The following is a 25,935-nucleotide window of genomic DNA, read 5'->3' as shown; positions in this document are numbered from 1 at the left end:
TTACTTTATTAAAAGCAGATCAGTGTACAAATTCTGAGAAATATGCTGTGGAAAAGAATATAGACAAGTGGAATACGGCAGGAAGACGTAAATTTGCAAAAATTATGCAAAACCAAATATGTGAATTATGTCTGGCCATAATCCCTTTTGGAGAAACACACTGTGAATTGTCAGTGGAATATTATTATATTCCCAACCATAATCCATAAATTCTTTTCTCATTTAACATCCTAAAATCTCTTATCCATCCATTAAAGGTCAAAGTCTTTAAACTTGAAGTTGTTCACCTTTTATAGCAACGAACATTCAAACCATTTTTCAAAAAGTGCTGACTAGCCATCAAACTGGACTATATATTTCACTTGAAGTTGCCAAAAGATAGAAATTCATTAGGTACTTGTTCTCCATTTTGACTGAGCAAAACTTGTTATGCAAGTAAAACCAACATTGTCTCCACTGTAGCCTAGTCACTGTTTTCGTTGTGTAGTGCGAAAATCTAAACATGAAGTAACAAAAAAATGTGATTTTCCTCTAACTACATGAAAGCTGTACCCTGTTTCATATCTCATATCATGTATTTCATATCTTACTAGTGCCATCATCCTTTGAACCCACTTCCTATTAGCATTCCATGTTCACTTTGCAAAGAACTTTCAGGCATTAACACTGCAATGTTACTGTATGTAAGCTGTTATTAGCACAAATGGGGGAAAAAAGGGTTAAAATGTACGAGATTTTGAACATTATTTACTTTATTAAAAGCAGATCAGTGTACAAATTCTGAGAAATATGCTGTGGAAAAGAATATAGACAAGTGGAATACGGCAGGAAGACGTAAATTTGCAAAAATTATGCAAAACCAAATATGTGAATTATGTCTGGCCATAATCCCTTTTGGAGAAACACACTGTGAATTGTCAGTGGAATATTATTATATTCCCAACCATAATCCATAAATTCTTTTCTCATTTAACATCCTAAAATCTCTTATCCATCCATTAAAGGTCAAAGTCTTTAAACTTGAAGTTGTTCACCTTTTATAGCAACGAACATTCAAACCATTTTTCAAAAAGTGCTGACTAGCCATCAAACTGGACTATATATTTCACTTGAAGTTGCCAAAAGATAGAAATTCATTAGGTACTTGTTCTCCATTTTGACTGAGCAAAACTTGTTATGCAAGTAAAACCAACATTGTCTCCACTGTAGCCTAGTCACTGTTTTCGTTGTGTAGTGCGAAAATCTAAACATGAAGTAACAAAAAAATGTGATTTTCCTCTAACTACATGAAAGCTGTACCCTGTTTCATATCTCATATCATGTATTTCATATCTTACTAGTGCCATCATCCTTTGAACCCACTTCCTATTAGCATTCCATGTTCACTTTGCAAAGAACTTTCAGGCATTAACACTGCAATGTTTCTGTGTGTAAGTGTGTGTGTGTGTGTGTGTGTGTGTGTGTGTGTGTGTGTAGTGAGACCATCCTCTGCTTAAAAGCATATCTAAAGAAGAAGACATTTGGAGGACTTTTTCTCTGTGCTGGTAAGTTTAACCTCACGACCAGATGGACCCTGTAAAAACAGTAAACATAAGAAATGTAATATAATGCTTGCAGCCCGGTAGGTTTGTTACTGTTCTTGTTAACTTAATCTTTAGATCTGTCTGATTAAAACAACATCATGTGACATCAGTCAGGATAAAAAATACAAATAAGAAGAGATGAATCACTTTAGAACTTAAAAACGTAAGAGTGATTGTAAGTTTATTTCGGTATGAACACGCAGACAATAAGCATCAATAACCATTTTATGTATCACACACTGAAAACTCACCGGCTTCTTATTTGACTTCAGCGAAATGTCTCGTGCAAGAGCAGCAAAAGACTATGGAGAGAAAGTTAAATCCTGTCAAAAAGTAGACTAACTACATAAAATTAAGCACACTGAAATGCACGGATTTACTATTTATGTTTTTATTATTAACTGTCACAGACATTTCTGCAACTGAAACTCATAAATTATCTCAATATCAAAACAATCATTATTCAGAATACAAAACGAATGCAGATAACCAGTGGTGGACAGTAACGGAGTAGCTTTACTGTAGGATTATAAAATGTATGTGCTAATATAAAATTAAATTAAGTAGCCTATATAAAATTGCTAAATAAATCTATCTATCAGTACTTTTTTACTTAAGTACATAAAAAAATCGAGTACTTTTGTACTTTCACTCGAGTAAAATTGAAAAAGGAGTACTTTTACTTTTACTGGAGTAATATTTTATTATACGTATCTACTTTTACTCAAGTACTTGATTTGTGTACTTCGTCCACCACTGCAGATAACTGCATAACAGATAAAGATGAACTGTGACTATAAACTAATGATACTGAATTAGACTGAAACTAGAAAACTAAAACTAGAAAAGGGTTCATTTGTTTGTTGAGTGAACATATCTTAAATCGATCAATCCATACCTCATCAACGTTGATGCTTGATTTTGCACTAGTCTCGAAGAATCGAATACCATGTTCCTTTGCGAGCTATAATAAATGAAAAAAGACAAACACTTTTTTAAATAAAATAATTTAAAGTTTGTTTTCAGCTGAAAAAAACATTTATGTAGTACCAAAATTAACAAACTTCACATGTGGTATGTAGTGATATGTTTACATGCTATAAACAAACTGACAGAAAAGCCATTTATAACACCAATAAAACACCTTGCATGCACCTGGATCCGCATATTGGCAGAATGTATGACAGCACTTACCTTCTCGCCTATCTCCTTTGACACTTTCCTTTTGGACTCGATATCACACTTGTTGCCCAGTAACATCCGACTTACACCTGCTGATGCATTCTGGGAAACACAGAACATAACAATACACTCATTTCCTCATTTTCTTCATAACCGAGACTGATAACAAAAGGCCCCATTTGTACTTACACGGCATCTCTTTTCTGGAAACCTACTTCCTATGGCATCTTATCAAGAACTGAAACTCACATTTAATAAAGCTTGTTTCATTTTATGCTTTTCTAGAGGTTGCAAGAAAATGTATGATTATAATAATTCTATATGCAATAGTAAGATTGAATTGCTATGCTGTACATTAAAAAAAAAAAATAATAACAAAAGAAATATACCAACCCTTTGAAGTCAACTACTAAGGTACAATTCCTACACATTAAGATTTTATATTAGATTTTATTTCCCTAACAAAATGGGTCAAGCTGTCCAAACTAAGCAGCGATGGGACATAGAAATATGCTAAGGGTTATATGTCCACTTTTATAAGTAAAAAGGTAAGTCAGCACTAATTCGTTTAATCATCTGCTGCATTCCTTTTTTTAAAGAAACTCCTATAATGACTATCAGATTTTATTTTCCTGTTTCTCTCTTACTTCTTTGATGCTCTTCATCCAGTTCTGAATATTCTCAAAGGATTTTTCATCAGTGATGTCATACACAAGGATGATGCCCTGAAAGATATGATCAAAATAATACACCATTAACAAAATGTGTATGATTTGCCATACTCCAATAACTGTTGAAATAATCTGGGTTTCACAATAATCACATAAGTAAGTTTCTAGATATTCAAGCTATAGGAGCAAAAAGATTATTATGCATTAACATATTTCTCGTCTCACCATGGCCCCTCTGTAGTATGCAGTAGTGATGGTCTTAAACCTCTCCTGTCCTGCTGTGTCCCTAGCAAATAAAACCAGTTACACACATCAGACATTTTAGCGCTCAGAAAGCTTGTCAGAAAAAAAAAAGTTTAATATACATCTTTTATGGCAGCTGGACTTTGAACTTCAGGCTGTCATCACCTCCACATAAATGACTTTATTGAATTGTCAGAAGGTCTGTACTAGGAAGCCTGAGCTAAAGTCAACCGGACTCCACCTTTGGCACATTTACACAGAGCTTACAGTTTTAACAGTCAACTGTCAAACAGAAAAAGACACCGAAGACGTTTTTTGTGTACACAACACTGCCATTGTATTTGCAGACACTCTGTACATATGTAAATAATTTTAACTGAATACTTTAATAAAGCATGAGTTTAACTTATCTGATTTAACAAACAAAGAGTACTCATAGCTTCACTGGTTTAAAAAAAAAAATTAAACAAAAATAATTTAAAAAATATATAAATATATATTTAGGGAAAGTTTATAGTCAACTAATACTAAAAGTAAAATTATATAAAAAATCATTACTTAAAACACATTTTAACTGAAATAAAATATAAATGATATAAAATATTAAATGTGTGTGTATATATGTACATATATATATATATGTTTGTGTGTGTGTGTATGTTATTTTTACCAGACTTGAAGTTTGACTTTCTTTCCCTCAACCTCAATGGTCTTCACTTTGAAGTCAATACCTAGGAAAAAGAAAAAGGGGAACCAGATAAACCAGGAGGGGCAGAAAGGAAGGGTGAACATGTTTTAACCCCAAGAGGCATAATGAAAGTGGACTAATGAATGTCTGCTACATTCAGAAAAACAAGAGCAGGCATAATGAGATACAATCACTGCTCTGGTGGTTTAATAGACACCCTGGTTTGTTTTTCAGTGAATTAGATGGGAAAAGGGAGGGAGGGAAGGGGTCTTTTGAAGATCTGGGTGAAGGGGGGGGGGGGGGGGGGGGGGGGGGGGGTGGAAGAGAGATTGAAAAATGAGATACAGAGAGGGGCAGGCAGTGGCTGGCCGAAGTAAAGTAGCGCGAGAGGGCCGGAAATGCAATCAGGGAGGAGGATACACAGCGCACGGGATGATCCGCAGGACTGATTGAGTTATACTGGGGCAGGCTGGAATGAGATGACGTTTGGACTAGTACTGACATGAACAAACACTTGGGTAGCACTTGTTGTACAAGCTAGAAACTTGGCAGCAGAGCAAAACATCTTACCATATCAAACAGTATTTGAAACAGGTTCATTCTGGTCACTTACCGATGGTTGATATGTACGTTGAATTAAAATTGTCCTCTGCAAAACGGATGATCAAACAGGTCTTGCCAACACCACTATCTCCAATAAGCAATAATTTAAAGAGGAAGTCGTATTTCTTTGCCATTGTTCGTTTCACCCAGATCTTTTAGCAAGTTTTAGATAAGTTTCTCCCCGATTTGATCTTAACACAGTCACGCGCGCAGCCTTTTAAAATCCTTCCGTCTGATTGATGTCCTCGTTTGAAACTTCGTGGATTTTCTTTCCTTGGAATACTGTCACCGGTAAACTCAAGTTTCGCTTTGTTGCCTCTGTCCGTCCGGAAAAGAGGTAAAAAAATTCCATGAAAACAAAATGGAAAAGTTTGTTCACAGCCCATTAAACGCGTCCGCGGTAACGTTAGGTTTTTCAGCGCGGATGCCACGCATTCGCCATTTCGGGCTACACTGCGCTAGTTTTCTCTCCTGTACGAAAGGCTTTCAGTATTCATCCATACATAGACAACAGCAGATTTTTTTTTTCTCCCTAAACTTTCCCTTGCCCAAGTTCCCAAAAGCTGACGTCGAGGGAGGGAGAGGTTTAATAAAACAGTGCTGAGGAGAACCGACAACAGCGTCAATCAACAGGGGGCACCATTGACACACAAAATGCTGAAATAAAACAGGGTTTGTTTTTGTTTGTTTGTTTGTTTTTTTGGGTTTGTTTTTGACATTTCGAAGCATGGTTTATGACGTTGTCAAGAATACAAACACAATGTTTTAGAACGTTTAAAACAAAAAAAAATTAAACTTAAAATAACGTTTTAAGTGATCAATTTGTGGCCTTTTGAGAAATCAGACAGGACCGTTGGCCTTACGGCATGTTAAGTTTTAAATAGTAGCCTAATTTGTTTTATAGTAGGCCTACATTTATTATACACTTTTAAATATTGTTATCTATGATAGGGTACAATTAATGGGTCTAAAGGTTCTTCCCAAAACACTACATCGCTATTCTAAAGCACTGTACTGAAATCAATTGTTTAGCATAAGTAGTGATGAATTAATTTTAAATAGTTGTGCAAATTGGGACCATATTGGCTGTTCCTGTCACAATGGAAATGTGTTAGCACCATTGTTTTAGTAGGCCGATTATTTATACAGTTATATAGTATTTAACAATATTTTGAATTTTTGAATATAATGAAATTACAAAAGGATTGAAAAGTAAAATCGAAAGGATCCCAAATAAATTTTAAAAATATGAATATATTTAAATTATTATTTAATTATTGTAATAATATATTAGGTTGCCTATTATTACGTCTCATTAAGAGTGACGTCCGAGAGTTTATATAACAGCCTTTGAACTTACCCACATAACTCACAGGCTGTCTAAGCTCAGTACTTTGTTAATGAATTAAGAAGAATGCTTTTATTAAAAGTTAGTGAAGTATTTCCTGCCCCTGCTCACGAGCCCCGTTCATATAAGCGGGTATTTCCGCTCGCCCCCCCTTTTCGGCTGCTGCTCCGCTGTCGCTAAAATGCCTGTAAGTGCGTGCTGTTATAAGCAAGTCCATTTAAGACCTAATCACGCCTGGTGTTTGGATTAAATAGCGTCGATGACGTGGGGGGGATCGTGTCTTTATGAATTTACCGGCCACGATATATTAATTTCACCTATTTACAGGTTTAAACTTGGTAGAAAAGAGCGAAGCGCGTGCTACGTGGATCGGAACAAGATGGCCGCGTGCATGTGCTTATAGAAGCATGTCGAGCAGCGCGCTTCCTGTACAAATAAAACATGATACGTTGAGATTTAGTAATTAAATAATACTTTAAAGATTATTATTTTTGAAGGTGGAATATTGGTAGCATGTCCGTCTTATAGTTGGTTAAACGGAAAGTGAAGAATCGAGTCACCCTTTGTAGTGGCAGTGTTGTTAATCTTTTGATAATCAGTTTATCAGCTATATCATCAAGCCTATGCAGCTGTCACTTGTGTGACATTTCCCGCTATTGAGTTCTAGCGTTTATATGGTGCTTGTGTTCTGTTGTTGTTGTGACTGTCGAGATGTCATAACATGGCTGCGTCCTCGATAAACCATAGCTGAGCCTTTGCAAATGTGATTGACACATCTCTCATCACTTTTTAGCTCTCGAAGGACTTGTTGCACCCAACGCCAGAGGAGGAGAAGAGAAGACACAAGAAGAAGCGTCTCGTACAGAGTCCCAACTCTTATTTTATGGATGTCAAATGCCCAGGTAACATCTGCAGACTTGAGTGCTCGGAGTAAACAAGCCGAGCCACTACGGGACATTAGTTACAGAGCTATCACTTTGTCAGTTATTGGAGCAAAGGACAACATTTTCAGTGGCCTTTGTTCTGGAAGTATTTTTCCCCACAGAGATTTTTAAAATGTCTCCGTTTAAGCATTATAAGCTATGAAGTGAACCAACCAGCTACAAGGTGAATCACAACAATACAAACTTTTATGTGAAGGAAAAAAGTATTTGAAATTTGGACAAAAAGGTACAAGACTTTGTGCTTAACAGCTTTAATAAGGGAATGAACTAAAATCCCATAAAACGGTGTGAACGACATGAAATAAAATGGATAAAAATAAACTGTTTCCACCATTAAACATGATTATTGGTAGGATAAGTTGAAATAATGCGGGTTGAGGGTTTTAATAAAAGCATAAACCATTGATTAACAACCTCAGAGCTCACAGTTTGCAGTGCAGTGTAAATGCATAATGATGGTACTACCAGAAATGTTATAATCCAGGCTTAAAATGCAGTAGGCCTAATCAGTTTTTGTAACAGGGTCCCAGACTCCCTGCTCCATCTCAATATCCACCAAAAAAGACCCCTGGTTATGTCATTACGATCACTGTACAATGCCTGATGAATTATAAGATGTAACTTTAAGCATTAATGTTTTCCATAGGGAAATGGATTTTGAACAATAACTTATCCTTTAGAGACAAACCATATAAGAGAATCGAAACAAGCAAAACGCACCTAAAGAGCTATTCAGCACCCACCCACTCACATGAAGCGCTGCAAAACTAAAAACTTTTCAAAAAAATTTTTTTTTTTTAATCCTTATGGGGGAAAGAGAATAAGAAAATATTTCTAGAACCAAGGCTGTTGAAAAAGTGGGCAGGCATTGTTGCTTTCTGGGTCCTATGCTGTGTGTCCTGCATATGTGATCACAAGCTTATGTAATGGAGTGTTTAAAACTTTTCACCATTCTCTCTTTGCAGGCTGTTATAAGATCACTACGGTGTTTAGTCACGCACAGACAGTGGTCTTATGTGTAGGATGCTCTACAGTACTGTGCCAGCCCACCGGAGGAAAGGCGCGCCTCACAGAAGGTATCGCTTGTATACACAAGCCACCAGTGCACATGAGTTTAGAGGGATTGCCCAAAGCATGAAAGAACCTAGTTTCTTGATAAATCTGATCCCACAAGCAGAATCCCTCAGTGGGATTTTCTTCTTTACAGCAGCAGTCAGAACATGTCACATTAACACATTAAAATACAGTCGTCAGAAGATGACTAATGAATTCATGTTTTCGTGTGGGAGAAATATGGTTGGAAGTGCACTCACAGATCAGAGATACACATACAGGCACTTGTAAATGTACCAGTGCCATGGCAACACACCCACACAGACCACCCCAGTGTTTCCCACTTGATCATTGTTCTCTTCTTGAGCTAAAGCTTGATGATTGGTGAAGCTCTGAAACACTCTGCCCTGCTGGCATAAAGTTCAGCAGAAAGTGGGAGAGGTAGTAGCAGATTGTTTCTGTCCCACTCAACACCATCTAATTATTTAGTTCCCCAGCCATAAATTGACATTCATATTTTCTATTATTAAAATAATTTTAATTGCTTTATTATAACGGTTATAAAACGCTAATTTAGTTTTTTGAGAATTTTATGGCAACTAACAATTATTTTAATAATTGATCTTTGCTTAATTTATTCCTCAGATTAAACAAAAAGCCTTTTATTTATTTATTTATATATATATATATATATATATATATAAATGCATTTCTCAGTTCTGCTCACTGAAGTCTTTTGAGGTTTAAGAACCTTGTCAAGATGAGCAACTTTTCAAAATGAATCTACTCACGAATTTCTAACATTTACGGATATGAAAATAAAGTAATGCGTTGGTGAAAACACCTCAGGCACATTAATCAAGCACCTGCCAGGGCAACCTACATGAAACGATACGCTTATGACATTCTTTAAAATGTTTGTCTTGAACAACTTTTCACTTTTTTTTTTTTTCATAGAAATACATTTTCCACTACTGTGTGACAAAATATAGAATTGATTTTAAGCTGAATTCTAAAAGCTTTGATCTTTCTCTCTGTTAACAGGATGCTCGTTCAGGAGAAAGCAGCACTAGTCTCTCATTAACCATTATGCAAGGAGGGAGACCACGGGAGGAGAGACAGGATTGGCCACTTCACAGGGATTTCAGTGACTCCGAGGCCGTGTTTCTGATATATAACGGGGCAGTGGAGATCAAAGCTAAACCGAGAAGAGTGCTAGAAAACTTGAAATGTCAAAGTGCTGTCTGAACACGGAGCGTGTGAGGTGTATAACCACCAAACCTGTCTCTCTCTCCCTCTCTTACTAAAATAAAGGTTCATTTTTCATTTATCTGTGTGTTGTGGTAGCTTATTTACCAGCCTATCTGCATTGTCACTGCCACATAAATATAGAGCTTTAGTGTCATGCTCATCTGTTGTACAACTTAATATTATCACCAGGTAATACAAATATTCTTCCTTAAATATTGAATGCATTGTTTAGATGAGCAACAGTCAGACTATTCACACGTGACAGGCATTATACATAGACTATCATTCAAAAGTGTTGGGTCAGTACAATTTTTTGATATTACAGAAAGTGTCACGGCTCAAAGCTGAATTTTCAGCAGCCATTACGCCGGTCTTCATTGTTCATGATTTTTTCAGAAATCATTCTAATATGCCATTTTTATGCTCAAGAAGCATTTGTTTTCAAAGTTGATAATTGTGCTTAATATTTTTGTGGAATCTGAAACATTTATTTTTTTTCAAGATGAAAAGTTCAGAAAGTTCACAACAGAATTCAATTGAATAAGAAATATTTATGGATGTTATAAATGTCTGTACTGTCACTTTTGATAATCTTTTGATGCACTTTTAATGCTTCCTTGCAGAATAAAAGCATTATTTAAAAAAATAAAAATACTGACCTCAAATTTTAGAGTAAGAAAGATAGGTAGCATAAGTAAAAAAAAAAAAAAAACCCTGAAGTAATTTGCATGTGTTTACTGCTGAATTGTGTAGACCAGGGCTGTCCAAACTCGGTACTGGAGGGCCGGTGTCCTGCAGAATTTAGCTCCAACCCTAATTAAACACACCTGAACCAGCTAATCAAGCTCTTACTAGGCATAGAAACTTCCAGTCAGGTGTGTTGAGGCAAGTTGGAGCTAAACTGCAGGACATCGGCCCTCCAGGACCGAATTTGGACAGCCATGGTATAGACTAATAAATGAAAGAACCATTTACTTGAAAGATTCTCACTGTGGCTCAGAAAGAATAACATGAGGGAAGAAAAGATACATTAAGTTATTTAGTACTCCAGAGCCACCGTTTTCTCGGCAGGACTTTTGGTGTTGCCAGCGATGGTGAAAGCCACAGATAGAAATGTCTTCTTTTGTCATCTTCTGAAAGAAAATTAGAAAAAAGCATATCGGTCTGGTAGCACGTTTGAACCATAACATGCTAATTTAGTTGCGCTCAGTAACTTTTCTTCTGTATTGTGATGTTCATCTGAGTGAAAATGATTATCCAAAAGAAAACAATGTAGGGCAGGGACTTTGTTCAATCCATCGGGTGTTGATTGGATGGAGGTACATCTAAATGTGAGCTTGCAAATGATTGTAAGAAAGGGGCGGCATTTAAATGGATTAGGATTAAATGAAGTCCTTCATACAGCCACCAGAGAAAAGTGGTTTTACCAGAAGATTGATGTCTGACATTTGATTAAAACAAATTTAAGGAGGGATGAATCATTCACAATAAGATCACTTATTAAAAATAGACAGGGTGAGTTATCAATTCATGCCGACTTTAACATAAAAAGTACTAAGTGCACCTTTAAGGTAAAGCAGTTGAATCAAATAAAATTGGGGTGTCACCTGCATTAGTAGAGGGTGTGAGGACTGCAGGTACAGTCTGTGTGAGAGACAGCATGGTATTGTACACTGTGGAAATCAAACATTTAAGAGAATATTAAAAAATCTGCAGGGCCAAAGCTTCAAATCCTGATTCTGAATCACATGACGGCTTTAAAGTGAACCACTGGGCATCAAGCACATTCAGTGTAGCACAGAATCCGAAGTTAAAACTCTTTTAAGTTTGACTCTACCTATGAAAAGTGCAGCAGTAGCGGCCAGTACAGCAAACAGAGCAAATACTGAAATGAGCAAGTGCCCAGAATTTGTTCCAAGATGACCTGAACATACAAATAAAGAGCATTTTCACAGTTTCAGAAACACACATATATATATATATATATATATATATATATATATGTTACGCTACTGTTCAGAAGTTTGGGGTTAACACAATCTTTTCGGGGGGTTTTTTGCACACTAATGCTGTATTTATTTGATAAAATTATGAATTTGTCCCACAAATGATCAATCCTTTCCCTTATTTTAGTCAATTGTGGCCACACTGTACTAATTTTTGTAATTGTGCCCAATTTGTACTTTTTCATTCCCTAGGTTTTAATTAAATTCTTAATTTGTGGCCACGATTTAATTAAAATGAATGAACGAGTAGTAGATCATGGCCATGTGCTAAAACCAGGGAATCAATTAAAAATGAAAGAACAAAAATTTGTGGCCACAATAAATATATTTCTGTCTGCGTGTCATGTGCAGGGATCCGTTTATTCCTGTAATGCAAAGCTGCATTTTCAGCATCATTACACCAGTCTTTAGTGTCACATGATCATTCAGAAATCATTCAAATATGCTGACTTCGTGCTCGAGAAACATTTCTGATTATTATCAATGTTGAAAACATTTGTGCTGCTTAATATGTTTATGAAAACTGTGATGCATTTTTTAGGATTCTTTGGTGAATAGAGAGTTCAAAAGAATAGCATTTGTTTGAAATATAATCTTTGATGTCATGTTTTTGTCACAATTTAATGCTGAATAAAAATACTAATTTCTTTAAAAATATATCATACTGACCCCAAACTGTTGAACATTAGTGTACATGTAGAATATTGTGAAAAGTGTGTCTCTTGCTCTCTAACCTGACTCCAGGTTGTCCATCACTCCAGTCACCAACACAAAGTGCTTTTGTGGAGAGAGGTCTGTGTACAGAGTAATGCTTGCAGTAGATGGTACATGATCCAGGAAATGTGAGGTTGGATAGACTGAAATAAGGAGGAGGGTGGGGTCTTCATCTGACCGGACCGGATCAGATAACACAATGTCTGGGGTGTCTGACTTAACCTAATTAGATAAGAGTGAAGAAATAAAAAAACTGAAAAGTGATTTCATTTCAAATGCATCTCTCACATGATCTCTCTCATTCTCACCTTAAGTGTGCTGAGCATGTCTGTGGTGCCAAACACTGTGATTTCAGCCACAGGCCGCTGGGAGGAAAGTTTGATTTTTGTGACAGGACAATGAAATGCTGGCACGTATGGGAGCTGAAGGGAAGGCTGAAAAGAAGGGGGTGACTGAGGAAGCGACAGCAGGGCAGCTGGGGCTGATTGAGTCCGCAGACAGGCAGACAGATGGATGGAGAGAGGCCAAGTGGACAGGAGATGGAGGATGGAGTCTGACTGGGGCTGCACAGAGATCCTGCAGCTGTACTGAGCTGAAACAGGACACGACATACAGGTTAGAAGTGAATCGTACAGGCTTGCTTCACTTAATAACATAAAATAAAATAGCTACATTTATTTGATCAAAATGCATTAAATCTGTAATACTGATTTTATTACAATCTAAAATGTTTTCTATTTTCATATATTTTAAAAAGTTTATTTTCAGCAAAAAATACTCCGTCGTCAGTGTCACATTGTCCTTCAAGAGTCATTCTTATATGCTGATTTGCTGCTCAAAAAACATTTCTTATCAGTGTTAAAAACAGTTGGGGTAAAATAAAATAAAAATAAAATAAATTGAGAATGTTTCAAATGTGTTTTCAAGTTTAAAATTCTGTTTATAATCAATTTTCACTGTGATTTTCCAGTTATTAAAATACCATTAGGCTCTCTCAGACTCCAAACTTAACATGAAGCTTAATACAGAATCTTATGTAAAACTTGTTTCACCAGTGTATGAATTGTAGAAGGGTGTTGCATTAAAGATAGTTTGCAGTATTCTCATCTCTGGATAGGGGGCGCCAAAGTGTAGCGAGCACAGTAGCTCTGCCTCAGGATGTAGTTTCTTCTCTATGGCCTCCCACTGGTCTAGATTGCATTGAGCTACCATGGAGAAGGAGACAGAAAGAGAGAGAGAGTCACAAGCACACACTATTGTCAATACTGAATAACATTTAAATAATGTTTAAAGCAACTGTAAGCTCTTTTTTAAAACCTTGAAATATCAGTTTCAGAATTACTCTGATGGTACACTGACTTCTAATAAGGCAAATGGCTTCTGGTTTTTCCCACGCTCCCCCTAAACGTCTGTTCTGGGAGTATGTACGTTTGGGTATGAAATTCAGGAAAAGGGGTGGGTTGCTTTACAGCAGCAACAAATACACATGTAAAAAAAATAAAAATTTGACGTGACATGTGGCCAAGTATGGTGACCCATACTTGGAATTAGTGCTCTGCGTTTAACCCATCCAAAGTGCACACACACAGCAGTGAACACACACACACACCGTGAACACACACCCGGAGCAGTGGGCAGCCATTTATGCTGCGGCGCCCAGGGAGCAGTTGGGGGTTCGGTGCCTTGCTCAAGGGCACCTCAGTCGTGGTATTGAAGGTGGGAGAGAACGCCTTTCACTCCCCCCACCTACAATCCCTGCCGGTACGAGACTCGAACCCGCAACCTTTGGGTTACGAGTCCGACTCTCTAACCATTAGGCCACGACTTCCCCACAACACATACCCAGCATATGACAGAACTCCTCTTTTCTGAACAACTCTCTGGATCATTGAGAATGTACAGCTATCCATTGTAATTATGACAATGCTATATTCACGACAGTGATTCCACTCACTTGGTGAGCTCCAAAGTTGTGAAAATACAAAAAAACTACATACAGTTTATTTAAATAACAAAACAGCATTTAAATAAAACAAATCATTGTGTACCTTTTTGCCTTTTCCCTCTCATTTTTATTTTATCAAACTTTTGTGTGTGTGTGTCTAATTTAACGTTATCAATGCTTTGGCAATGTAAATCTTTTTTACCATGCCAGAAATGCTACTTGTATCTGAATCTGATTCAGTCAATCACAACCTCATATTCCATCTGTGCAGGAATTTATCCATGTCTCTGAAAGTCAAAATCCTGCCCAGATCTAAGATCTATGCAGGTCAAATAAAGTTGAGATAATTTCTCTTCCCACCCACCACATTTTAATTGCACATATTAAAGAGTTAGAGATAATAACCACTGAGAATTATTTCAAGTCTAAGAATCAAATGATTAAAGGGGGGCATGTGGATCCTCCAGACAGAATTTAATATCTGGATTATAATCTCTTAAACTTCCCAATGGGCTAATTATTAATCATTATTCTTAAATTCCCCTTATATAGTTGGATTAACGGCCCATCAGGTGTTTTCCATGGTTGTGAACAGCGGCCTCCCTGAATCTCATGTGGAGGTGTGAAAGGACCAGTGGTGGAAAGAGTACTGAAAAAATATACTCAAGTAAAATAAATCGACAGTTCATAGTTAATGTTTTAAAACATGACTTACTTCGTCCTTCACACAGCTCCTCCGGTGTCTGTCCTCACAGATTCTGTGGTGTTCCCGCAGCCGCGTCAGTCTCCGGATCATTCGCTCCGACATTTCTCTCGTCGTTCTACACGTCACTGTCACGGTCGCGGCACGCGAGCTCGATTTACATACGCCACGTGACGTAATGCTGGCGCCAAAAAGCATAACACCCACACCGATTCGCCGCGCATAATACATCGCCATTATATGCAGCTCGTTGAAAATCAATTGCATTTTAAATTAATTTGTGAGACAGTTGTTGCTGAAATCCAGACATCGTATTTTATGTACTCTTTATTTCGGAAAGTAATTGTGATATTTAAGAAATAAATACAGTTTCTTTTAAAGATGTTTTTTTTCATTGGCCTACCAATCACAAAAATCACCAAGCCAACCAATCAAAAACACGGAGCTGCTCTCTTCCAGCCAATAATAAATCGGCTGCAGTACACGTCTTTATCCTTTAGAGGGAGCTCAGGAGAATAAAGGAAACACAGTTTCGTCATGATCTGATATTGAAGTAAGGACATCTGAGAAATTTGCATAGCACAATGCCCCTCCCTCCTGGGGGCTATATTGAGCAAAATAAAGTGAGGACCACGATTTTGTCCTCACTTTACCAAGAGGTCCTCACTTAAAAGGTGTTTTGTCACATTTTGGTCCTCACTAATATAGCAATACAAACACACATACACACGCACACACACACACACACACACGCATGTCTCTTTGCTCAGCCGCGGCGGTCTTGGTGAATCAGCAGCATCCACAACTGAATGGAACAAAAAGTGTTGAACTTGACAATTGTTTATGCGCGAGTGCACTTGCTAAATGAAGGCGGATTGTATAAAATGGATTGAAAAAATTAAAATAATACAAAAAAACGTTTATTAACGAGCTTCAGTTTTATTACATCACGCGCTGGCACAGATGCAGTGTATTAACGCAGATTGGTCCTCAATTTTCGCGCGTCTCATAAGTGAGTGGGAATTTACCGAACGTGGCACTTGTGGGAGTTAACAGTGTGTGCAATAACCGCAACCTCACACCAAATTTCAGGCTGTGTAGACAGGCAAGCATATACAGTAGCAACCCATTTAGTAAGCAGAAATCCGAAATTTACCTTAACATACTAAGTTAGAGCAACATGCGACTGAATTGATGCTTGAAGAATGCGCTTCCAGCAGCCATGATAAACAGTTGGCTGTTATAGTTTTCTATAAACAATTTGATCTGACGAAAGTCACGAGACCTATTACTCTTTATCCAATCACGTTGATGAATAAAAATAAAATTAAAATAAGCATGTAACGACCACAAACGGAGGAAAATAGCGGAGTAAAAGTACCGATACATCACTTAAAATGTACTCAAGTAAAAGTAAAAGTACACAATTTTTAAACTACTCAAAAAAGTACAATTACTGATAAAAACTACTTAATTACTGTAACGTGAGTATTTGTAATTCGTTACTTCACACCCCTGGAAAGGACTCACCTGTGTTGGCAGCAGAGGTGTTCAGATCCACTCTGACTGTATATTCTGAGGCTTCAGGCCAGTTAATGAGGAGCCTATCAGCAGGAGGAATGAACACAGGAATGGACGCAGGCTCCACTGTTACCTGCATGACACCAGAGGAGTCTTTTAATTTATAACATTCGCAATTGGTCTGTTTCAAAACCTAGTGAGCTGCCTCTCCACATTCTAACAGATGGACCTGATCTGGAATGCACTATATCAGTGGTTTTCAAACTTTTCTGACTCAAAAGCCTCCCATTGTCCCACCCCCCACAAGGTAAGGTATATAAACAGAACTGTTTTGCCACCCATAATGCCTTAAAGGGGTCATATGATGCAATTTAAATTTTTCCTTTCTCTTTGGAGTGTTACAAGCTCTTGGTGCATAAAGAAGATCTGTAAAGTTGCAAAGACTAAAGTCTCAAATCCAAAGAGATATTCTTTATAAAAGTTAAGAGTCAACCACGCCTACCTAAAATGGCTCGTTCTAACACCCCCCCACATGTCTACGTCACGATGTGGGAAGATGTGCATAACGCCGCCCAAATGTTGTAGCGCCTGTCGTTTCTCCAGATATGGTTTTATGTTTACGCAGCGCGATACGCAACGCAACGCGTAAAAAGACAGTATAAGTCATTATAATCAGTAATTATGTCCCCACTGGATGCAATAGATCGTTTGTAATGGGATTTATTGTTTTTGTCTTTTTGTGTTTGGGACACAGGGCATCACAGTATGGTAAGGGGCGTAATATTTCCGTCACACGCTTGAGGTATTCAGGAAATCACAACGCACTGGATAGCTGGCCAATCAGCGTACACCTCACTTTTCAGAACGATGAGCTTTGTAAAAATCGACGTTTCAGAAAGGCGGGGCATAGAGGAGCAACAGTAATGTACATTATGTGGAAAAGAATGTGTTTTTTTAACCTTAAACCGCATAAACACATTGCATTTCACCAAATACACAACATAATGTTCTTTTTAGCAACGTCACATGACCCCTTTAAAATGCGTTCTCCATAAGCAGCTCACTAAGTTTTGGAACAGAGCTATTATGTCACAAAACATGAGAACACTTATGTAACTACACAGAGGCACTGATTATTACCTCTCTGAAGGTTTGCTGTCCCCCTTCTAGCATGTAGTAAACCACCACTGTCCCAGAATTCTTTGCAAATGCTACTCCTGTCTCAGAGTTCATTTGAAGGATCTCACTTGATGACACATCCCATCTGCCTCGCTGACCTTAAAGAGAGAAAAACAAATGCAAAACCAAGGTATGCATACAGTGCACATGATGTAATTTTTCATCATCACAGTATGCGCATGTTGACATGTGCAGTCGATTTTTCTGTCCTTGAGTACTTTGTACGTTTAGCTTGCACACGCACCATTCATTTTTTGTCCACAAGGTGGCAACACTGGGCAAAGCTGTTGTTTCAAAGTCGGAAAAGAAAAGGATGAGATGGAACAAGACCCGCTTTGACAAGAATTTGTGTGACGGGTTTAAGAGTTACTCTAAACAAGTACAAAAGCATTTTATCAGTCATAATTTCAGAAGAGAAATAGCACAGACACTAGACAAGAATAAAACTTTCTAGTGCGCATTTTAGAGGCTTTTTACAGTGCCCTTCTAGTGCCTTTTACAGGCACACCATCAAATAGAATATACTATGACACTCGGCTGTATGCATATATTTAGTTTTTGTGTCAATAATGGAGTATACTTTAGGTTTTAGTTTAGAGGGGTTTGTTTCTGAAAACTAAAACTGGTGCTCTGCTTCCTAGTAACCTAGTGATTTACCCTGCTGGTCTGTAATGGGAGAGTTGAAACAGATAACATCCCCAGAGCGCAGGAATCCTGGGGGCTCTGAGATGGCAGGCATCACAAACAGAGGGGTGTAATCGCTCAGAAATGGGTTTGTAGTGTCTCCCTGCACCCTCAAAACAGTTAGACCGGGTGCTGCCGTTTGCACCAGAAACGGCTGACTGCCTTTGTCAACTATCAGTTGTACAAGGTCATCTCTGAGACAGAAAAAATAAGGTTAGACCACTACCACGAGTAACATAAACATAAACATGTATCTGTGTAATTACCTGTTAGCTGTGACCAGTGTTTGTATATTATGGGAGTGGAACTGTCGTCCCATGTTATCATAGTATAGAGCCCTGATACGGATGCTCCAGCCCAGAGGGAAGGCAGGAAGAGCTCTTTCACCATCACTGTTCACGGATGACACAGTCAAAATACGCACAAACCACACTGTTGACACCTAAGGCAAGAAGGATGTTGACATTATAGGATCTAAAATGAGGGTAACCTACAGTATTTATCAAAATAAACACTCACCTCCACAGTGATCAGAAGTGTTTGGTTGATACCACAAATGTCCATGGCATAAACCTCCAAAATAGCTAGGCCTGTATCAGGCCCTGTCCTTAACACTCCTTGATCATCAACAGTAACCAGTCCTGCCCCTGAGACACAGCGGCTAAGGGTGTAATGGACCGGACAGTCTCTGAAACACACATTTTAAAAATTCTACGCATGACCAGACCTTTGACTAAACAGCAAATAGTCTGTGGATGTTCTGTCTAAGATTACATGAAACCAACTTCATCCAATACTTCAGAAAAAAAAAAAAGTAAATTAAATTTTGATCAGGTACATTATTCGTCCAAATCATCATGAGAACTGCAGTGATGTGGAACAGACTTAATGGAGTGGATACTGACTAGCTGGGCAAAAAAAAAAAAAATAATTCTGACATGAAACAGGCATACAAACTCACTTATTGCTCTGCAGGGGGTACTGAGAGAGGGGAGACATGAGGATGGATCCTGGGCTTCCTGCTGTTAACTGCATCTCTTCAAACACCTGAGAAAAGAGGGGAACAAGAAAGAAGAAATACATTTAGAGTGAACTCCACATTCTAAAAATGCTTTAGTACATGTCGAAAATGTATTTCACATTTGTTGAAATGTTTTCGTATAATATGAAAGTAAATATTTTTATTAGTAGGTACTAGTAGTATTCATTTGTGTTTAGACACTACCATTCAGAAGTATGGGGTCAATAGGATTTATTTTTTAAACAAAATTAATATTTTTATTTAGCAAAGGCACATTAAATTGATTGAAAGTGGCAGTAAATAATTTAATATTACAAAAAAAATCTATTTTACTTCATTTCTGTTTCTTTTGAACTTTCTATTCATCAAACATTCCTGAAAAAAAAATGTATCCCAGTTCATAACCATTTTCAACAATGATAATAATAATAAGAAATGTTACTTGAGCACCAAATCAGCATATTAAAATGATTTCTGAAGGATCATGTGAGTAATGGCTGCTGAAAATTCATCACAGGATTATTAAATTTGAAAATATATTAAAATAGATAAAAAGTTTAAATTGTAATAATATTAATATATAATATATTCTTACCAACCCCAAACTTTTGAATGGTAGTGTACATTTTAATATGATTTTTAAATTATTTTTTGATGATATTTTTGATTAAATACTATTCTTCCATGAATTTATTCTTGAGTATTTTAAACTTCCAGATATCCTGTTTTGCTAATTGGCCTTGTTGAACATGCCCTAATCCGTTTGACTAAAATAATATGTGATGAATTATGTATTTTAAGATTGAGTGGGTTACAGTACAGTATTAACTTTATTTAATTCTATCAGATTGCAAACTAAAAAAAAAAGCCTCCACAATATGTTTTTATAGTATAGTGAACACTTTTATCTCAGAAGATCAAGGAAAATCTGCTTCCTCAAGACGTGACTCCTTTAAATAGCTTGCTATTGGTGGTTCTTTGTGGAGGATGTATTTACCAGTATCTGTATCTCGTCAGTGAGATGATCAGAGAGTGATGTGTTGCTGGCATTTATCTGCTGGAGCTGCACACACACTTTGAGGCTGGTCCTGCCTGGAGCTCTGGCCCTCACCAGCGCAGAGAAACTGTGAGAGGGAGACACACTAACGCCCACCTAAAACAGACAGCGTAATGCACAAACAAGTGTTCAAACAAGTCAATTCATGCTTTGTGTGTGCATCTCACCTCTGCATGCCTTGGTTTGATCTCCAGCACACCCGCTTTGCGTAGACTCCAGTGGAAACTGAGGCCAGACTCGACACTACCCAGAGATAAAGGGTTCTGACCACTGTCACTCCCCATCACATAAACCGGCATCTAAAATGAAAGACTCAACCAAACTTCTCCTGACAGCAAAAACATGGCTGCACACAACAAAAATGAGCATGAGATGGACAAACCTCTGTTCCTACGGAGAGAGTCACTAAAGGAGCCTGTATCCTCACTGCTGTCAGGTTAAACACCTCCACCTCCACTTCATCCTGATCACAGCACACATACAGTTATTAGGTTTAGCATTAGCATAGCATTACATCTTTTAGAAATATAAAATGTTGTCTCTTTATTTTTTGGGAGATCATTATTATAGTTTAAAATATGTAATGTGAGTGTATGTAAGCACATGATGTGTGTGTATGAGCACAGATGTAGTAATGGTAGTGATGACAACGTATAATTAAGGCATAAGGGATGAAAGGTTGGATTTGCTGCATTGGGTAAGTAGTCATTTATTATTCATGTTGGGTGTCACGGCAATGGAAAATCACATCAAGCATACATGTTTGCTCTTGAGTCACTTTCATAATTATCAGTATCTAAGTAGGAGGCATTTTACACAAAATGTTTTTGTGTTGAAATAAAAAAAACAAATATGTAAAAATGTGGTTTTTAAAAGTCGTAAGAAGCCATTTTGCATTTGACCGTGCTGCTTTTCCATTGTTCTTCTATGTAAACATGCACTAGACAGAAGTTTTTGACTGTTGTGTTTGCATCGAGCATCTTTTGCATGACAAATTGTTCTAAAAACGTGGAGCTCAAGTTAAAATAAAGCTAAACTTAAAAAAAAAAACATGTCTCTAGATCCTGCATTTCTTTTAATCTGCTGCCCTAAACCTCGCCTTTTTTAAAGCAAAAGCATATTTTTTTTAAAAGCTGAACTTCACCTTGAGCACCATGTTTTTAAAATGCTGTGCCATGCGTGAGACAAAGTGAAATGCAAAAATGTGCAGTGTGACTACTGCTATGTGATCGTTTGTAAATAACAATATTTAGTATGGGCTGTATGGCTCCACAAGGCAGGAAATTAATTACAAATGGCTTTAAAAAAAAAACTATGGAAATCCAGGTTTCGCAAAGGTAAACTATGCGGGCTACCTGTAAAAAAGTAATCAATGCTTCTGTATCTTGTGTCTGAAGAGCTCCTCTGAGTTTGACCACACCCACTGCCACACCTCTGACCAGTCCTGTCTCAGTTACCACGGCGATAGAGCTGTCACTCACGGAGAACTTGACACCGTTCTGAGGATGAGGCCCTCCCTCCCATTTCACCTGAACAACAAATATATATTTATAGTAAAAAAATGTGTTTCTGTGGAAACCAACTTATGGTTTGGTGTGTCTTGTCATGCCAACCTGTTGCACGCTTCCAACTGCCAGAGTGAGTTTACGGGGCTGCAAACTGAATGGAGGGTAAACTTGCATATTCTTGTGGGAGGAGCTTATAGTACGCCCATGTCCATCCACTGCTGAGAGGTGGAGACTGACCACACCCACTGTCAGGCCGGTCACACGGAATCCCACACTGTACTTGTCCACTGGCCCCGTGTCCCTGTAAGCATACATAATGTACTCAATAACAATACTCAAGAAAAATATGATTCAAAAGCTACCTGCTTTACAACTAGAATTTTTAACTCAAATTTTTAAATTAGTTTTTAGCTTTAATTTTTCTGTGAAAGAACAAATGAAAAGTTATAAATAACTAAAATATGTACAAAAATTTTCAAATATATATTAATTAAATACATATATATTATATAGGATATATATATTAATTAAATACATTTGATTGTTAATATAATTAAATGTTTCTGGAAATACCTCATATGCATATGATAACATTCTCCTGAAAATTACTCCTACAAAGTTATAGGTATTTCTTTGAATTTCATTCCATTTTAATTATATTTCAATTAATTTAAATTTGAAATGGAATTCTTAAATTTAGATTCACCTATGCATTCATAATTCAAACCAAAGCCACTTGCCTCACACCTGACTATTTTTCCAGCATCTCACCACCATCTTAACTTAGTCATATTTATTCACTTTTATTATGTATTAAATATTATATCATTATCATTCTATAATTTTTAAATTAAAAGACATAGGGCAGAATGTAGTCCTTGAACTCAAAATGTGAAACAAGGAAAAACACATGGCATAGACTCACTCCACAGAAATGATAGATGAAGAAGGGATAAGCATGAGGTTCATGAGCAACAGGTAATGGTGAAGAAACGGTTGATTCTTTGAGTCCAGAACACACACTAGCACTACAGCAGAATGTCTGACCTCAATCTAAAAAGCATACACATAGGAGACAAAGATTCAGTGAACATGAAATGAAAAAAAAATAATAAGATAAAAATATGTAATAAAATCTAAAAAGATGAAAGAGATGAGGAGCTTCGGTCTACATCGTACAGTATTAACGAAGTCAATCCGGAAATCTTTGATGTCAGAGACAAGAAAGGAGGCCACAGCAGGATCAGAGGTTACACAGAGGTCATGAGCCAAAAGAACTGAGGAACCAGACTGAAGTGGGGACACCTGGGATAGAAAGATTATAAGTGAACTAGTTTATCTGTATTGCAAAATACAGTTAGTTAGTTAGTTCTGTACTCTCACTTTGTGGTGAAATATTTGAAGACAATCTCTTACCTGTATTCTATTTCCGTTCTCCATATGACTGATGCTGGCTAACTGGTTGTCTTGTAGATGGACATGAAAGTGACCCGAGCCGTGAATCAAGGTCATATTTTCCTACAGAGATGAACGTATTGACTGAGGAGTCATTAAAATATAACAAAAAAACAGGCCAGATGAGAAATGGTAGAGAGGGATGAACTTGCTCACTGAGACTTTTGGATGGTTGAATAAAGTGACAGAGTGTCTGGCCCACTGTACATCATCTACCAAACGCAGATTCACACACTGAGACGCTGGAGCTGTCAACATCTTATACAGGGTACATAGTTCATACGTTACTCAGGCCTACACACATTAATATGGACACATTACAGCACAAATCAAAAATAAACACATAAACACACACCTCTGGACATCTAAGAGTAACATTGACAGTCACAGTTCCTGTCTGTCTGTGGGCTTGAAGAACCTGCCAGGCTTTAGAACAGATAGATTTATTAGATTTGGGTCAATGACACCATTGGTTTCATATGGTTTTGAAAAACATTTATACCATTTTCATTAAAGGTTATGTGGTGTATCTATCAAGTAAAAAGTCATTTTAATCTTTTTTTTCAAACATGTTGCATAATATATATATATATATATATATATATATATATATATATATATATAAACCCAAACACACCATGTAGTTTGTAGCCTGTCTGGGTTAGTCTATCTTTCATTGTGGACTGGGGACACAATGAGAGGAGACCAAGGTCAGAGGAGGTCCATCTCACTGAACAGGAAGTGAAATTATCAAACTGCACCCCCTTTTGGTCAAACACAGACAACTGCAACGTAGCATCCATTGTGCTAGACACAGATAACTGAGAGAGAGAAAGAGCGGGATGACATGAAAGAATATGGTAATGTGATATTTAATTACATCAGAGTAGAAGAAAGGAAGCCCAAACACTGAAAGAGATAAAGCGTGACCTCGTTAAATAAATAATGATAAAATCAAGCTTAACCTATCTCACTATAGGAGGTATGCAGAAAAAGATGCTTCAAATATAACAGAAAAGCACACATGAAAATGAAACTGTGAACCTAGTTAATCCGTGAATGAATCTTTGAACACAAGCTGGTAGAGATATCAGTCACACTTAGATGAAAACGGGACAAGAATGTGTAGTAATAATCCTCCTTTGCCATCCAGTTCATGACCATACTGGTCACATTATGTAGGATTTGTGTTCTTTTTTTTTTTTTTTAAAGAAAATACTTTTATTCAGCATGGTGAATGAAAATACTTTTATGCTTTAGGTTGATTGAAAAAGACAAAACATTAAAAACTTTTATAATGTTACAAAAGATTTCTGTTTCTATCCTTTCTATTCATCAAAAAATCCTGAAAAAAAAATATCATGGTTTTTACAAAAATAGTAAGCAGAACAATTGTTTTCAGCACTGATAATAATAATAAAGGTTTCTTGAGCAACAAATCAGCATATTGGAATGATTTCTGAAGGATCATGTAATACTGAAGACTGGAGTAATGGCTGCTGAAAATTCAGCTTTGTCATCACAGGAATAAATTATATTTTTAAATATATTAAAATAAAACAGTTATTTTAAATAATTGTAATAATATTTTACAATATTACTGTTTTTACTGTATTTAAAATCAAATAAATACAAGGGGTGTGTGTATACACAATGAAAAATGAACAAAAAATGTGTGTGTGTGTGTATATATATATATATATATATATATATATGTATATGTTATAAACCATTATTGTTAATTAATATAAACATTTAAAAAATAAATACTCTCATGATTTAACATATAATACCATTTTGGTGTCTGCACATTTACACACATCATGGTTTGTAAAAATATAAATAAGTGACCGCACAATCACTGGCATTCTGTCTGCGTGTAATTATTTTCCATTTTGTGTGTGTGTGTGTGTTTTGCTTTGACTAATGATTTGCTTTATTAAATTGGTAAATCTAATTTCTGCCTCTCTCACTGTGCTGTAACCAAAAAAAGAAACATTTATGACCAAAAATCGAGGTTTTATTCATGACTCAATGGTGCTCTTCATGGTCAATTAGAGATATGATGTGATGTTTCATTCTCAGATGGTTTTAGTCAGGGGTGGTTCTAGGGGGGGGCCGAGGGGGGCCAGTGCCCCCGTGTCAACAAGCTTGGCCCCGGCTCTGGCCCCCCTAAATTTGGAATCGTATCACACAAAATAATATTGGGTGCAATGCGCAGTTTGTCCTGTGGGTGGCAGTAATGGAACAAAGTAAAACATCACCAGCTGCTAAATTCAAATCTGCGTTCGCTGACTTGCGCAGAGCCAGAAGAGACAGACGCGTTTTTACAGCGCTGCGCATTAAAACCATAGACTGTATAAAAACATGGACGTAGTGTCCGTGACGTCACCCGTAGATTTCAGAAGAGCGTTTTTGAAGCTCAAAAGTGGGCGGAGCCGGCCGTCGCCATCTTGGCAGCGCGTCACCGCGCGTCACTCCCAGATATGGGCAAAGAGGCGGGAGCTGGCTGCTGAAACCACGCCCACCTAGCTCGACGGTGGTGACAGCAGCGGCAATCCACCTGTCACTCAAGT

At 37.1% G+C, this 25,935-nt stretch overlaps 3 protein-coding genes across 5 annotated transcripts; 1 reads left to right on the top strand and 2 right to left on the bottom strand.

Moving 5' to 3' along the window:
• Nucleotides 1–17: 17 nt before the first annotated feature.
• rab13 (RAB13, member RAS oncogene family) lies at nt 18–5,892 on the bottom strand. Of its 2 annotated transcripts, XR_001630708.1 has the most exons (9): nt 4,981–5,892; nt 4,350–4,410; nt 3,662–3,722; nt 3,413–3,490; nt 2,778–2,867; nt 2,482–2,547; nt 1,835–1,885; nt 1,449–1,573; nt 18–681 (listed from the first exon to the last, which is right to left on the bottom strand). XR_001630708.1 is itself a non-coding variant. In XM_016445802.1 (8 exons), exons 1-8 carry the CDS (start codon nt 5,102–5,104, stop codon nt 1,505–1,507), a joined length of 600 nt encoding a protein of 199 aa, XP_016301288.1. In that variant the 5' UTR covers nt 5,105–5,889; the 3' UTR covers nt 1,436–1,504. The 2 variants fall into 2 exon arrangements, 1 of the variants encoding a protein (XP_016301288.1); XM_016445802.1 differs by lacking the exon at nt 18–681 and having other exon boundaries at nt 1,436–1,573; nt 4,981–5,889.
• A 516-nt stretch (nt 5,893–6,408) lies between these two features.
• Nucleotides 6,409–9,645, top strand: rps27.2 (ribosomal protein S27). The gene is made up of 4 exons (XM_016445803.1): nt 6,409–6,505; nt 7,112–7,220; nt 8,228–8,338; nt 9,360–9,645. The coding sequence occupies exons 1-4, from the start codon at nt 6,500–6,502 to the stop codon at nt 9,386–9,388; spliced, it is 255 nt and encodes an 84-aa protein (XP_016301289.1). The 5' UTR covers nt 6,409–6,499; the 3' UTR covers nt 9,389–9,645.
• Nucleotides 9,646–10,524: 879 nt separating this feature from the next.
• Nucleotides 10,525–24,131, bottom strand: LOC107657646 (nuclear pore membrane glycoprotein 210-like). Of its 2 annotated transcripts, XM_016445799.1 has the most exons (23): nt 23,997–24,131; nt 23,715–23,785; nt 23,516–23,617; nt 23,321–23,422; nt 23,084–23,209; nt 22,830–22,957; nt 22,010–22,205; nt 21,752–21,925; nt 20,779–20,859; nt 20,564–20,695; nt 20,337–20,492; nt 19,280–19,365; nt 18,838–19,006; nt 18,585–18,760; nt 18,292–18,512; nt 17,596–17,732; nt 16,465–16,588; nt 13,339–13,491; nt 12,595–12,878; nt 12,307–12,508; nt 11,404–11,490; nt 11,174–11,239; nt 10,525–10,699 (listed from the first exon to the last, which is right to left on the bottom strand). In XM_016445799.1, the coding sequence occupies exons 1-23, from the start codon at nt 24,034–24,036 to the stop codon at nt 10,602–10,604; spliced, it is 3,111 nt and encodes a 1,036-aa protein (XP_016301285.1). In that variant the 5' UTR covers nt 24,037–24,131; the 3' UTR covers nt 10,525–10,601. The 2 variants fall into 2 exon arrangements, with proteins under 2 accessions (XP_016301285.1, XP_016301286.1); XM_016445800.1 differs by lacking the exons at nt 10,525–10,699; nt 11,174–11,239; nt 11,404–11,490; nt 12,307–12,508; nt 12,595–12,878 and adding an exon at nt 14,241–14,248 and having other exon boundaries at nt 13,399–13,491.
• Nucleotides 24,132–25,935: the final 1,804 nt, after the last annotated feature.

The sequence above is a fragment of the Sinocyclocheilus anshuiensis genome, unplaced genomic scaffold (assembly GCF_001515605.1).
Source record: "Sinocyclocheilus anshuiensis isolate Anshui unplaced genomic scaffold, SAMN03320099.WGS_v1.1 scaffold43, whole genome shotgun sequence".
NCBI lineage: Eukaryota > Metazoa > Chordata > Actinopteri > Cypriniformes > Cyprinidae > Sinocyclocheilus > Sinocyclocheilus anshuiensis.
Note: the sequence above shows the minus strand (reverse complement) of the source record. Positions and strands in the feature narration are given on the sequence as shown.

Bases quoted from the DNA above. Each gene is read 5' to 3' on its own strand.
- rab13 (XM_016445802.1), bottom strand. From the start codon at position 5,104: ATGGCAAAGAAATACGACTTCCTCTTTAAATTATTGCTTATTGGAGAT. The intron at 2,548-2,777 runs GTAAGTGCTGTC...CATTTATTATAG, and splicing joins CAAAGGAGATAGGCGAGAAG to CTCGCAAAGGAACATGGTAT. The intron at 1,574-1,834 runs GTGAGTTTTCAG...CTGTTTTTACAG, and splicing joins TGAAGTCAAATAAGAAGCCG to GGTCCATCTGGTCGTGAGGT.
- rps27.2 (XM_016445803.1), top strand. The intron at 7,221-8,227 runs GTAACATCTGCA...CTCTCTTTGCAG, and splicing joins TATGGATGTCAAATGCCCAG to GCTGTTATAAGATCACTACG. The intron at 8,339-9,359 runs GTATCGCTTGTA...CTCTGTTAACAG, and splicing joins AAAGGCGCGCCTCACAGAAG to GATGCTCGTTCAGGAGAAAG.
- LOC107657646 (XM_016445799.1), bottom strand. From the start codon at position 24,036: ATGAAAGATAGACTAACCCAGACAGGCTACAAACTACATG. The intron at 23,423-23,515 runs GTGAGCAAGTTC...TCATCTCTGTAG, and splicing joins TCAACCATCCAAAAGTCTCA to GAAAATATGACCTTGATTCA. The intron at 11,491-12,306 runs GTTAGAGAGCAA...TTGTATGTTCAG, and splicing joins GATGGACAACCTGGAGTCAG to GTCATCTTGGAACAAATTCT.